General features: G+C 40.3%; 1 protein-coding gene across 8 annotated transcripts in view; it reads right to left on the reverse strand.

The window, feature by feature from the left end:
* The window catches only part of LOC109109487 (Down syndrome cell adhesion molecule-like protein 1 homolog), a 130,693-nt gene that overhangs the window by 99,426 nt on the left and 16,280 nt on the right, over nt 1–14,987 (reverse strand). For all 8 annotated transcript variants that reach the window (XM_042739186.1, XM_042739184.1, XM_042739189.1 and 5 more), the window contains exon 3: nt 6,479–6,625. In XM_042739186.1, the coding sequence (XP_042595120.1) occupies nt 6,479–6,625 (147 nt within the window). The remainder of the gene's footprint in view (nt 1–6,478; nt 6,626–14,987) is intronic.

Genomic DNA, 14,987 nt, shown 5'->3' on the forward strand with positions numbered 1-14,987 from the left:
TTAAATACAATTACGTAACTTGAAATAAATATTAACTGAAATAAAATTAGATTTAGAAAAAAAAAAATGTTTTATGTTAGATAGTTGCCAAGGGAACATTTCTTATTTTAATCTTTAGTCAAGATAAACTACTTTATGTACTAAAAAAAAAAAAAAAAAAATTACAACTTTATCAAATATGTGTATAGAAGAAGAAGAAGAAGAAGAAGAAGAAAACGTATGTATAAAATAATAGTTAATTCAAATTCTTAATATGCATTATAATAGTGTATACATAATAATATAGTAACACTGGTCTAATACATTGCTGGTATCCACATAAATGTATAAACCTAGAAACATCTTAACTTCTCTAACAAACAGAGTTCACTTTCACTTGTTCAAAAATAACCTGAGCACAGATCTACTCACTTCCTCCTCTAAATCTGCTCTCTCATTCAGTGTTTTTCCTCTGGGCTTTCTCTGCAGAAGTGTTTGGTTCAGGGAAGTCTATCCAGGTTGGAGTTTATGCCCCTCTCAGCAGGAAACCTGTCAGACATTCGGAATGTGTTTGTGGCATGCGCATAACTGTGAAAGCACAGGACTGTATATGTGTGTGGCGCCGTGGTGGTACACTAATAAAAAAAAAAAAAAAAAACTAAATAAAAATCACACTGCGATGCATCCTCACACCTTCCTCATTCCGACCGTCGTTTCATACTCGTTGCCATGGAGATAAGATAAAACTCACACTGTTTTGGGCTTACAGAAGAGGAGGAGAACGATCTGAACAAAACTGCCTGATGAAAACACACACACACACACACACACACACACACACACACACACACACACACACACACACACACACACACACACACACACACACACACACACACACACACACACACACACACACACACACACACACACACAAACTGACACCAATGGCAAAAAGGAACAATTTAAGCCAATTGTTCAACCAAAAATTATCTTTACTCACCCTCATGTTGTCCCAAACCCATATTTTATTTCTTCCAATGAACACAAAAAAGTGAATTTTTTAAAAATCTCCAGGCTAGTCTTTTTTTAAACATTTAATGAAAGTGAATAGTGAACAAAAAGAACAATGAAAGAAGTTCATACAACAGTCATATACAATACCCCAAGTATTCAGAAGTCATATAAACGTTTGTGAAGAAAAGATGAAAATGCTATCATCATTTACTAACCCTGATGTCATTCCAAATCCATTAGTCATTAGTTCAGCTTCAAAACACAAATTATAATATATTTAATGAAACCTGAAAGATTTCTGTCCTTCCACTGAAAGTCCACACAACCAAAATTTGATGCTTCAAAATGTACAGAAAAGACAGTGAAAGTAATCCATACAAAATAAGCAGTTTAATCCAAGTCTTAAGGGTTTAGAACACCATGAGGGTAACTGCATTTTAAACTGTAATTCACTTAAAATCTAGAGTATTGCAGTATATGCTGATTGAGTTACAAAAGATTAATTGTCAAGTTTAAATCACTGATTCAATGATACAGTCTGGTTATCAGTGACTAACAACCCAAAATCAAGTCTGTTCTGTCACAAAAATCTATTACATGACTTCAGAAGACTTGGAATATAGCATAAACGTATGACTTTTATGATGCTTTTTGAGCCTTGCAGACCCATTTCTCAATTACTTTATTTATATAGAAACTTGGACATTAAAATATTCATCTTTTCTTTTATTCACCAGATTAGTCATTCTCTCTTAGTTTGTGTATATGTATCCAAGTGCTACAGTCTTGGACTTATCATGTAGTCAAATATTGACACATGATAGAGCAGCAGCACGGACAATTTCTGTCACTCATAGAGTTTAATAGTGTATGCATGGTATTGTAGTGTAAAATATCTACTGCTGGAATACACCAGTGATGTTATATTAACACAGGACAAGATAAGGAGGACAAATGGAGGACAAAAGGGCAACTGAAAGTGAAGAGCTTGATTATTACATATCCGCAATGTGTCTTTTACTGGATTGTAAAGGAAAAGTATATTGAGTGGGATCACACTGATAAACAAAGTACCGGGAAGGAAGTGAGCATGGACTTCATTTTACTGCTAAAATATATTTAGCACTAAAAAAAGGAAGATTTTTGCCCATTATTCCAGTTTTGCTTGATTTTCCTTGAAGTGTCAGGCTGATGTAGAACTACAGCCACACACATCCGCGCTCACACTCACAAACTGCACCACTACTTGAGATTTACTGCAAACAAGATGCAGTTTTTCCTCACCCTTCATATAAATAGTCCTATCAGCATAATGATTCCACATCGCACATGCTGACGTGCTTATTTCTTTATTTCTTTTCCATTTCAGATCAATAATTTAACATCCCTCTATCCTTTTTGCATTTCATTAAATTCGCACATGGGAATTGCCTGTATGTTATGAGCCTCATTCCAGCGTCATCAATGGGAAATAGCAAAATGGCTGAATGACACTTTCAAAAAGGGCTGAATTGAAGGGAGACCCCAAGATCAACCGCACATTACTGTATCTGATGGTATGTCTAATCAAGCTATGCTTTTGAGCTCACAATTTGAGAAAAGGTATCCAGATGCTACTTAAATAAATAGTTTGCCCAAAAATTGAGTAAGATGTTTCTTCATCAGAATAGATTTGGAGAAACTTAGCATTATACCAATGGATCCTCTGCAGTGAATGGGTGCCGTCAGAATAAAAACATCACAATAATTCACAAGTAATCCACACCACTTCAGTCCATCATTTAATGTCTTGTGAAGGGAAAAGTGTGTGTTCTGGCCTAAATAGAGTCAGTAATCCATAATAATGCATCCTACAGTGAAAACGACTATCCCCTATTGTCCTTGGTTTTGGACCATGTTTGCTTGTAAACAGTGTTTGATTTGTGCATATTTCTCTCCTGATTCAGGTGAGACGACTTCTTCACTGGAGAAGGCAATATTATGGACATTGATGTTTTTATCGGCTGTTTGGACTCTCATTCTGATGGCATATAAATAATAATTTGGGTGATATCTTTCTATAAATTTGGAAAGGAAAAAATGAATTATACAGACACTAGGCTTTCTTCCCCCCACATCTATAAATTCCAGTTGTATTTTAGGGTCAAACGCAAAGTGTGTAATTTCTGTGGCAGCTGCAGCTCAAAGTGAACATTCAATTATAACACAATAAAGAATTTCAACAAGGTCAGGGTTTAGTTTAAGGTTAGTCTATAATAATAATAATTGGCTTTATTTAGGAACAATAGATGTCAATGGACCAAATTCAGATGGTGGTGAGGAAAATCTGTGTGTTGGCCTGGTGTAAGTATTTTTTTTTCCCCAGCTATAACAAGAGTAGACTAATGACAGGCAGTGTAATTGAACCTGTAAATCCTGATCTAACTCCTCACTGCTCTCTCTGATCCTCTTACACATCTTGCCATCTTAAACATGAGTCACACAGCAGAAATCAGCTTACTGCTTCACACAGATACACACACTCTCTCTGGCCCTCCTACGCATACAAGTGAACCCTGCCGCTATTACACCATTAATAAAAAAGTACCATCGTATAACCAGTTTCTCTTTCTTTAAAACATTTGCCATGGTAACACCGTAGTACTCTTAACTGAAAGCTCTCCAAAAAAGCTCTAGTTCCTCATTTGAACCCTATGGGGTTTGTTTCAGGTTTCTCAGAATTTTATATCAGATAACATTTTTACTGTTCAAATGTTCAGTGGAAAGATGTCTTATGCTCACCAAGGCTACATTAATTTGATCAAAAAATAAAATTAATATTGTGAAATATTTTTACAATTTAAAATAACTGTTTTAATATATGTCAAAATGTAATTTATTCCTGTTATGGCGAAGCTGCATTTTTTTTCAGGATTCTTTGACAAATACAAAGCTCAGAAATCTGAATTTATAGAAGTATTTTTTATAACAATGTCACTTCTGTTGAATAAAAGTATTAATTTCTTGACCCCAAACGTTTGAACTGTAACATACTTATAATAAAATATGTATTAAACTTGGATGATTAAAATCTAATAAAAAATTAAACAATTTTGAATAATTAATTAATGTATTATTATTTATTATTGATATCAATAATAAATCAAATTATTATTATTAATTTAATTATAATTAATCTAAATCATACAAACTGAAATCTTCCCCTCCATCTAACTCTTAATGATGTCAATGACATTGAGATTTTCATTGAATAACAATTAAATTTTTGGTCGTTTGCTTGTATAATGCTGTCATATGCATTCATAAGATCTGAATATAGTGTACACACAATTTTTTAGCTCAGTTGATGTGCTGGGTAATCTTTAAGCAAAGAGTGTCAGATTCAGTTTGCTAGAGCTGGAAGTGTGACCTTCTGTTTATCCATTAAAGAGACTGGTTAATCAATTAAGCTGGAAGTCATGGTCAGCTACAACAATGCTACACAACAGATAGAGGAGAAAACAACAAAAGCGCTGGCCTGGAATCGCACACACACATGCGCCGCCAAGGTGTACATCCCTACGGACATTTTCCAACAATTCCCTGTATTGTGTGGATGACCACTCACACGTCCGCATCCGTGACAAGAGAGAGGGGAATCCGAGCATGTAATCAATCGATACTTGCTGGAAACTCTGGACCCCTTATACTGATACGCATTGACACAGCGGCTAAAGCGGATCAATGAGCGCTCCAGTGTGAAGGGCAGGGAGACGCACACCTCCGTTGAGAAAGATGAACTGAGCAAAGAGAGAAAGAGAGAGACTCTAGTCACTGATTCCATCTGACTTGGCCGGTGTAAGCAGCACCTATTGATTTTCCAATCAACTACAAGGCCAGGGTTCACACAAACGTACACACACACACTCTGCCACTTGAGCTAGGAAGTCCGCTACTCAAGAAAACTGCTACCTTGTTTGAACGCACACACAAAGCACTCTTGGCAGAATCATTTTGCTGCCTTTAGAGCGAATTTGATAAAGTGCCAAAGCATTTGTCCACTAACAGACTGGAAAAACACACATATACAGAATATCACAAAAATATCACAAAATCACTCAAATTTAACCCTCATGTTGTGTTGCAGTTATTTTGACCTGCAGAGGATTTATTTTTCATGAAAATGCTAGTTAATGTTGCACTAATGCATTGCACTAAAACCATGCTCACATACAGTAGAACTTAACAACTGCTTATGAATTTCATCTTATGCTATTACCAAATATCGGATTCAATCTAGCAATTGGGTTCCTTTCCATTGTGGTGGGTTTTTAGATCAATGATGCCTACGATTAATCAGCTCCAAAATGAAATACAAAAACGTGCTAAATAAAAAACACAGTAAACAAAAATATTGAATCCATGATTTGATAACAAGATAGCATAATGCCAGATTCACATGCAATTTTTAAAAGGCTGTAATTTTTTTAAATTTTTTTTTTTACTGTGATCAACAAATTAATTAAATTATTTTTAACACAAATAAAATCAAAACAAAAACGGATAATATCAAAAGAAAAGCTCATTTAAAAATATAAATACATACTATAATAGTACATAAATTATACAAAAATAACACTACATTATAGGCACAAATCCTAACAAAAAACACAATAGAACATAAAACCTAGCATGAAAAATAGCTGGGTCTTATGTTACAATGAATCACATTTTTATGCAAAATGTGTTTATTCATAACTACGAACCAACATTTGGTCCCAATCTAGTTAGATGTAGTGAGTCTTAGCTTAATTAAGGCTGAATTTGCAACCATATTAGTCATTCTCAGGCAAACCTCCCTGGACATTACCCCCATGAAAATCTTTGTGTAATGTTGTACGCACACCGTGTTAGATAATATTGGGAATGAGTGAGAATCATCCATTCTGACAGTACAGAGCATTATGTGTCTTGATTCAGCTCCATTTTGTTGAATTGTCCTATTTTTCGGTTTCCACTCCATCCAGACAAAATGGTAGATATTGAGAACGGCCAAAATGAATTAGGACTGATTAACAGAGTTCTTTAAGACCATGTTGAGAACATTAGGGTAAGGATAAAATCAAAGACGGGCTTTTGTTTTCATTTTAACAACGCAGATGAATGTTCAGTGATATACTGTATGTATGGAATTTAGCATTTTTAGCATTTTCTATGCAGAATTTGGGGTGGGGTGGGGTGGGGGGAGGGTTGTCCAGAATGCTCACGCATGCCTAAGGTTGCTGACCCGATCCTATTTGGACTCCCAAATAACACCCATTGTTTCCCACACTTTGAAACCAGAATGACCTTCCCACCCTTTGAATAACAGAGCAAATAAACTGCAAACTGCAGTTGCAACAAGGCTTCCTTTACAGATTTAGGATCTTAAAATGTATGAACATATAACAGATTTCAAATCTGCGGTTACTTTATCAGCCCAGCCATGCAAGTTACGTCTTACCTGGGACGATGGAGACAGTGTCCTTCTCCCAGGACACCACACTGACATACTCCTGCACAGCAGAGGGGATGAGGCACTTGAAGACGGCCACGTTGCCCCGCATGGACCTTTGGTCTGCCACGCGAACTGTGTAAGGTTCCCTGAACACTGTTCATGATGAAGCAGAAGAAAAACAGAGGTTGGAATGTATTTATTACTTATTAAATAATTAAATAAGATTTTGAATAATTTAACATTTATATTTTATATTTTTACAGACTTGTTCAAAAAGAAATAATCCTCTAATCAAGCATGAAAGTGAGATATCCTTATCTATTTATTTTATTTTATTTTTTATTTTATTTTAGTTTCATCTAACGCAACATCACAAATCATATTAATGGCAGATCCAAAAGTAATACATTTGAAATAATCATGTAATAACTATTGCTTTCAAACTATTAATCACAATTAATCATATCCAAAATAAATGTTTTTTGTATACATACAATATCTGTGTGCACAGTGTATATTTATCATGTGTATATAAATACACATCCATGCATGTATATATTTAAGAAAATTGTTATGTTTATATATTGAATATATTTATATATAATATACATTATATGAATATAAATATATACATGTAAATACATGTAAATATTTTCAATATATACAGTATACTGTATGTGTGTGTATTTATATATACATAATAAATATACATAGTACAAACACATGCTATGTGAACAAAAATGTCTCGGTTACGCTTAGAGAGACCAATCTACTTCGAGTGTAAACTAAATGAGCCAATGCACATTGGTATGCGATTATTGCATCCAGCTGCCGCTGATCACAACGTGAGCATAAAAAGGCAGCAGGTGCCACGCATACCAGGTTTTCTCTAAGGAGCCGAGCCGGTGACCCGGCCACAAAGCAGTGGTATAGCAGCCATGGCGATGGGACGTGATGTCTCCGTTCCCTCCATCAGGGAACAAGGGTTACATATATAACCGAGACATTCCCTTTCGGTCAGTCACTCTCTACATCATTTCAGTTACCGACAAACTGGGATCCCTGCCAAAGCACCATGGATGCTGCCCCTTCCAGTGTCCTGTGCGAGCCGCCTGCACCCCTTTTTGGTGTAGGCCGGGGCTCGCAACAAGAAGACCAGTCACTGTTGTCATAGCACTACCCACTCAGTGAGACTGGATAACACTGGGAAAACGTACCCGTTCCACTTGGAACAGGAACGTTGTGGAAGCCCCATCCTTCCCGAAGGAGGCTTAAGAAGTACCTACACATGAACATCCGTTTAGGTACATATGGAAGAATAGAGGTGATTGTAACCCTCTTGGAAATAGCAGAAGTCTGCCGGGAAAACACAGGCTCTGAGGCTATATCATGGACTTTACACATATGGGATCCAGTTAGGTCTCACATATGGATCCCAACCTTCTACCTGTTCTCAAGTATTCATAGAGTAAAGGCCCGGTGCCGGATGTTCCACCACGTTTGTCTGCCGAGGGGATCGAGGAGCTCAACAAGGTCTACAGTATGGACACTCTAAACCAGTAAACCGGGGCCTCTCAGCTATAGAATCTAATGAATGTTTTGGGGGTCGCCCAGCCCACAGCTCTACAAATATCTGTCAGAGAGGCACCACGAGCCAGCACCCAGGAGGATGCAACACTTCTAGTAGAGTGAGCTCGCAACCTGAGCGGGCAGGCACACCCTGTGGCTGATAAGCCAGGGTGATGGCATCCACAATCCAGTGGGCTATCCTCTGCTTAGAGACACCATTCCCCTTCTGCCGGCCTCTGTAACATGGAAGAGCTGGTCTGAGGTCCTAAAGCTTTGTGTCCAGTCTACGTAGCATCTCAAGGCTCGGACGGGACAGAGCTAAGCTAGGGCTGGGTCCACCTCCTGTGGGGGCAGCGCTTGCAGGCTCACCACCTGATCCCTGAAGGGATTAGTGGGAAACTTGGGCACGTATACCTGGGAGTCACCCAGCCCAAACTCTAGGCATGAATCATCGACTGAAAATGCGTGGAGGTCCCCTACCCTATTGATGGAGGCCAGTGCAAGCAGGAGCAGAGTTTTCATGGAAAGAAACTTTAGCTCAACTGACTCCAAAGGCTCAAATAGGCCCTACTGTAGTGTTTTAAGCACCAGAAACAGGTCCCAAGAGGGTATGGAGGAGGGCAGAGGAGGATTTATGCTTCTCGCCCCCCAAGGAACTTGATGACCAGGTTATACTTTCCTACCGACTTCCCTTCCACAGGGTCATGGTTAGCAGCAATCTCAGTGACATAGACTTTAAGGGTGGAGGGAGACAGCCTTCACTCCAACCCTTGCTGCAAAAAGGAAAGCACAACCCTGTTTGGGCATCTGTGGGGGTCTTCTCGACGAGAAGAACGCCATTCAACGAATAGGTTCCAATTCAAGGTGTAAGCGTGTCTTGTAGATGGTGCTCTCACTGAAGTGATGGTGTCAACTACCTCTTGGGGTAGGTCACCAAGAACCTCTGCGCCCCATCCCTTGCACAGGCCCTGTGGCCAGCTGTGTGTCAGTGCGTCCATGCCGAGTGTCCCCTCGGTCAGGGAATAGAACAACTGGCAGTGAGCATAGCTTGTGACAGCTCATTGGCCATACGGTTGAGCAGAACTGGAATGTGAATGGCACGAAGTGACCTCAGAACCTTCTGACTCCAAAGGAGGAGGTGTCGGGCAAGTTGTCCGTTCAGACCAGCATGTGCTTGCCTCATTAGCACCCTTTGAGACGGTTCAAGGCAAGGCGCATTGCTAACAACTCTAGGCAATTTATATGCCAGTGCAGTTGGGGTCCAGTCCATACCCCCAACACTGTGTGCCCATTGTATGTGCCCCCCCCCCCAGCCGGTGGTGGAGGCATCTGTGTAAACCACAGCATGCCTGGAGACCTGTTCTAGGGCCACTCTTGGGTACAATGAAGTAGGGGTTGTAAAACTCCATCTTCATATTGCCTAGAGGGAATGGCTCTATCGCATCCTTAGCCAGTAGGACTGCGATCTCTGCTGTGCAAGACAGGAGCATTGGCTGCCTTCACTGTTGTGAAGCAGATGCCACTGCACTTGGAGGGATGCAGGGTGAACTGAATCGCATAACCAAGGCTGATGGTCCGCAGAAGCCAGCAAGACAGGCTGGGTAGTGCTCGCCAGGCACCAAGATACCGGGCAAGTGGGGCCAATGGAACCACCAACGTACCCGGAGTGGGGCAGTGAGGTGGAACGCAGGAACCAACTCGGGTGGCTTTTTGAGCAGATTGAAGAAGGGTCTGAGTGTATAGATCAATGCTTACCTGGTTCCACAGGTTGGAAGAGGGTCCAGGGCCCTCTGACCCAGGGACAGAGAAAACCGCTCTCTCATCAGGATTTTACAGATTCTCCAACGGTTCCTCCCCCGGGGAGGAAGAGGTGCCTTACCATCCCCCAAAGAGCAGCTTCCTCCGTCTCTGGGTCACCTGTCCCTGGGCCTCTTGTTCTTACAGTTTGACAGGGGCCAGGATGGGTGGGGTGGCCTGCCTACACCCAGCTCCATGGTGCCGCTTACTGGAGGCTGCTGCGGATGCAGCGCTGGAGCAGTGGCGGATGCAGGGGGCCATTTTCGGCAACAAGCAGGCTGGGGCGCTGCAGCAGGGGGATGCACTGCCAGGATGAGCACTAGATCACGGCAGAGGCAACGGAGCTCCGCCCCCTGGAGGAAACGAAGCCTGGCCAGCAGCTCCAAGGTGGTCATCTTTCCACAATGGGAACATGACTCATCCCCGAATGCCACCTCAGCATGTTTAATGCGGGTGAAACAGCATCTTTAAAATGACGATCCATCATTTTTACAAAGATGCACCCGTGTAAGCTCTTTTAGAGAAATAGGCTCTTTCAGGGAAATGCTCTTTTAGGTGCTGAGACACACAGGGGAAATCACCAGCTGGATGCAATAATTGCATGCCAATGTGCATTGGCTCATTTTGTTTACACTCGAAGTAGATAGGTCTCTCTAAGCGAGATCCCAATTCATCGGTCACCAACGTGACGTCGAGAGTGACCAACTGAAAGGGAACTTTTATTTTGGACGCAATTAATCACGATTAATCATTTGACAGCACTAATAATAACACTACAGTCAACTGTATACAATAATATAAATAAATAAAATTAAATAACAAAAATAATATTAATAGTTATATAAAATCTTTCAATTTAATATTTAAAAAATATATATATTATATTTTCCCAAAAGAGTGTCATTTTCTTTGAATAAAAAAAAAAAAAAAAAAAAAAACTTATCTGGGTCAAATGCATTAATTTTATTAAACACATATAAGTGGATTGTGAGATGGAGACTGGATCTTTTTTTTTCATCAAGAGATGTTCAAGAAGTGGCCTTTTAATAAATCACCTTGGCAATGCATGCAGACGGCGGCGAGTGGACGACACTGCACAGCCTCTGGAGCTGTCAGAAACATTTGCCCCTGCTAAAGGGACCCTCTCTGCACCTGACAACCGGAACCCGGAAAAAAAAAAATCAATAGACGAGAAGAACACACAAAGCGAGTGGGGTACGAAGATGTTATTTACGGGCGAGGAGATCCTCCTACGGTAAAGGGTGACAGGGGAGCACGAGCAGATTAAAGGAGGCGCTGAATTTCATTTTAATTTCAGGAACTCAATTTGCTTTGTGTCTTTCATCAACATCTATTTACTTACGGATTTTAATTTCTCCCTCGTATCTTTGGGGAAGTAATGCAAGATGCAGAGGAAGGGCATCTCATTCACAAACATGACGCCGCAAATTTGATCACACAGTCGGGGATGTTTTCAGAGAACTCTGTGGGTACTGCAATTGGATTCGCGGCCAATTCAACTACGCAGCTTTTTCAGGCCATCAAAAAAGAGACCGATCATAAGAACTCATGAAATGTGGCAATCACCCACAACCACGCTCCGAGGCCACCCCCTTCTGTCTCACTTTCACTCGCTACCTCTATTTCTATATATAATTAACTCCTGGCTTGCGGGTGAATTTCCTTGGTCATTAATAATGGTTTCTGCCAGGTGCCAGTGTCACCCACAGCGAGGCAAATCAGTGTCCTTGTCTGATAGTTAAGTCATGAATCGTTGAGCCCAGTCATTATATTTCTTTCTTTCTTTCTTTCTTTCTTTCTTTCTCAATATTTAACTGGTCTATGAAAATATGTAAATGAAAGATGCTTGAGTAAGTTAAAACAGGCTGTGTATATTTGCCCACTGTTAACTAACAGCTTCTTACCGATGCAGATGAGATTTGAATCGATAGAACAAATCAATAGAACTCCCTATTACACTCAAGACTCCATAGTCTACAAATAATCATTTATTCAGTCATTGATTGACTGTGAGTCTCGGGATTTATTGAATTTCTAAAGATAAACTAACTCAAAGCGGCCCTCTATTAGCTAGTTTTAATTTCACCTGAACTCGGATTGCACTACACCTGGTTGTGGAATGTTGTTTTACAGCAGTGGAAGGAGCGTAAACAAGCCAAAACATCTCTAAAGCTTCAATAAGGCATGGATAAAATTCACAGACGAATTTGCCAACAACAATAGCAGATAGCATTTTTTATGGGCAAATGACTCTCCGTCTTCATGTGTGGCATCATTAGAATGTTACTGATGCCTGACTGTACTCATCGGTTGCTTGGAAACGGACTAACACACGGGCTGGTGCTCTCTTTCTCCTTTTGCGCACACCAGGAGGACTGAGTCCTGTATCACTATCATTTAAATAATTAACTTGAGAGAAAGCAAATACCGTATTTACTTATTCATAATGTAAGATGTATAAAAAAGTAGAAAAGATCCAAATTGAATAAGCATGAGGTGGTGAAAGGTGCTCATTAATGTAATGGAGAAAAAAAAATTAACATGACCTATCAGGAGGCAGGAAGCCAAAGAAACAAAGGCTGAAAGAAAGGAAGAGTGAGCCTGTGTCACAGTGCACCTGCCACACTCGTCGCATGAGGTCTGTGTTTAACCCTGGAGCTGACTTTAGACAAACTCAATACAGGATGTAGGACACTCTCCATTAAACATGCTAATGTGTATTTAGGATTATAGAGGTGATATAGTCAATATAGCATGGCTTCTGCTAAGCTAATTTCTGCATTTAACTCATCTTTATCCTCCTGTCAATTACCTGCTTCCTATTATACTCAGTCAAAGGACAGATAGAAAGACAGACAGACACATTTGCAGACAGACACATTTGCAGACAGACAGATAGACAGATAGATAGATAGATAGATAGATAGATAGATAGATAGATCGATCGATCGATAGATAGATAGATATACTACTGCCTGTAGTATACAGGAAAACGGGGACATAAGCAATTGACATGCTAAGAATTGAGCCACTGTAAAAGGCTAAATGAAAAAATAAACAGTGAGTGCAAGGAGGAACACACACACTCATATGAAGCCCTCGTAGGGAGATTTTCATAAATGTAGAGCTATCCACACAGGTGCCCGTGCTATTATTGGCACAGGATCAGCATGCAGGAGAGTGGGTGAGAAAAGAGGAGGAGGGAGAGAAAAGAGAGAGAGAGACATGCATGGGGGGCATGGTGTCATACAGCGAGCTGTCAGCTGTCATCATTTTCCAGTGCCACCTGAGACATTCAGCGCCACACCCTGCCCCTCCCTTCACCGTACCCATGGTAACCCCTCAGTGCCAGGATCTGATTGGCTGGTAAGGGAGCCCCAGTGTTGGGTTCCTCAGGGCTCTGTGTAGGTTGCTAAGTCCACTAGCAGTTTTGCTGCATCTCAGCACTAAATTGATTAATTAGTGTAATTATTTGAGGCGAAAGTCACCCCCGTCTTGTCGCCGGTTGGTATGTAATTCATTCCATCCTCTGAGACTTTAATGTTAATGCGGGTAAGGTGGAAAACATAACATGGGCCGAACTCGCCTGGTTACATTTGAAGAATCATTCAAGCTGGCATTATTAATAAAGGTGTGAGATCTGCATCGCTTGATGGGTTTATTTCTGGGAAATTCAGAGTAGGTGAACGCATACGTGTGTGTGTGTGTGTGCGTGTGTGTGAGATGGGAACTCTAGCTTAGAGGACAGATGGAGACTGGGAGACAGGAGGGACACTGGCACTGCGCAGGCTGGCATAAGAGTGAGTGTGTGAGTGTAGGGAGGTGTATGGATATCCCTCACTGTTGCTGGGCGGCCAGCCCCACTCATGAGCGGTGACCTTGGCACCGAGTGGGAGGGTCAGTCAGCCAACTGTCTGTAGCGCCGTGTGCCCGTCTGTGTGCTGCTTTTTAAAGCAGCCAGGTCAACAGGCCGGCCACTGGGACATCCATTTGGCACTTACATGTACATTCTTATTTAGGTTAGCAATATGGCGGCCACTACTTCTGCTGTTACTGCAGATGTTAAGTTAAGAACTCATGTTCCACCTGTAACGTCACACACCCCCATCTGCCACAGCGCCTGCGGTGACTATACTCTTTTCTCAGAGCATTATGGTTGGTAAAGAGAAGCTGATGAAAACTAAAGCCATTGCAGTCTTTCAGGGTAAAAGTATACAGGGCCACATTTAACTTTAAGGTCCAATTCTCGCTATTAACAAACCATTAACTATGATTTTTGCTTCAGTAAACTACTAATATCTTCTGCTTATTAATAGTTAGTAAGGTAGTTGTTAATTTAAGGTATTGGGTAGGATAAGGGATGTAGAATATGGTCATGCAGAACATATGCTTTATAAGTACTTATAAACAGCCAACATGTTATTGATAGGCATGCTAATAAGCAACTAGTTCATAGTAAGAATTGGTCCCTATACTATGCTAAAGTGTTACCATGTGCAGATTATGTAAGGATATGCACACAATCAAAAAATCAAGCTCCAATAAAAAGGCTGTAAGTAAAAATGTATAAGGGCCTGCTATGCAATACACATCACATCGTAAAAGAGATAATAAGAGCATCACAGATGTACAGGCGCATCTCAATAAATTAGAATGTCGTGGAAAAGTTCATTTATTTCAGTAATTCAACTCAAATTAAATAAATTCAATGCACACAGACTGAAGTAGTTTAAGTCTTTGGTTCTTTTAATTGTGATGATTTTGGCTCACATTTAACAAAAACCCACCAATTCACTCATCTCAACAAATTAGAATACTTTCTAAGACCAATAAAAAATAAATAATAATAATAAAAAAAAAAAAAAAAACATTTTAGTGAATTGCTGGCCTTCTGGAAAGTATGTTAATTTACTGTACATGTACTCAATACTTAGTAGGGGCTCCTTTTGCTTTAATTACTGCCTCAATTCGGCGTGGCATGGAGGGGATCAGTTTGTGGCAGAGCTGAGGTGGTATGGAAGCCCAGGTTTCTTTGACAGTGGCCTTCAGCTCATCTGCATTTTTTGAGCTCTTGTTTTGCATTTTCCTCTTGACAATTCCCCATAGATTCTCTATGGGGTCCAGGTCT

This window comes from Cyprinus carpio, chromosome B15 (genome assembly GCF_018340385.1).
Source record: "Cyprinus carpio isolate SPL01 chromosome B15, ASM1834038v1, whole genome shotgun sequence".
Lineage (NCBI taxonomy): Eukaryota > Metazoa > Chordata > Actinopteri > Cypriniformes > Cyprinidae > Cyprinus > Cyprinus carpio.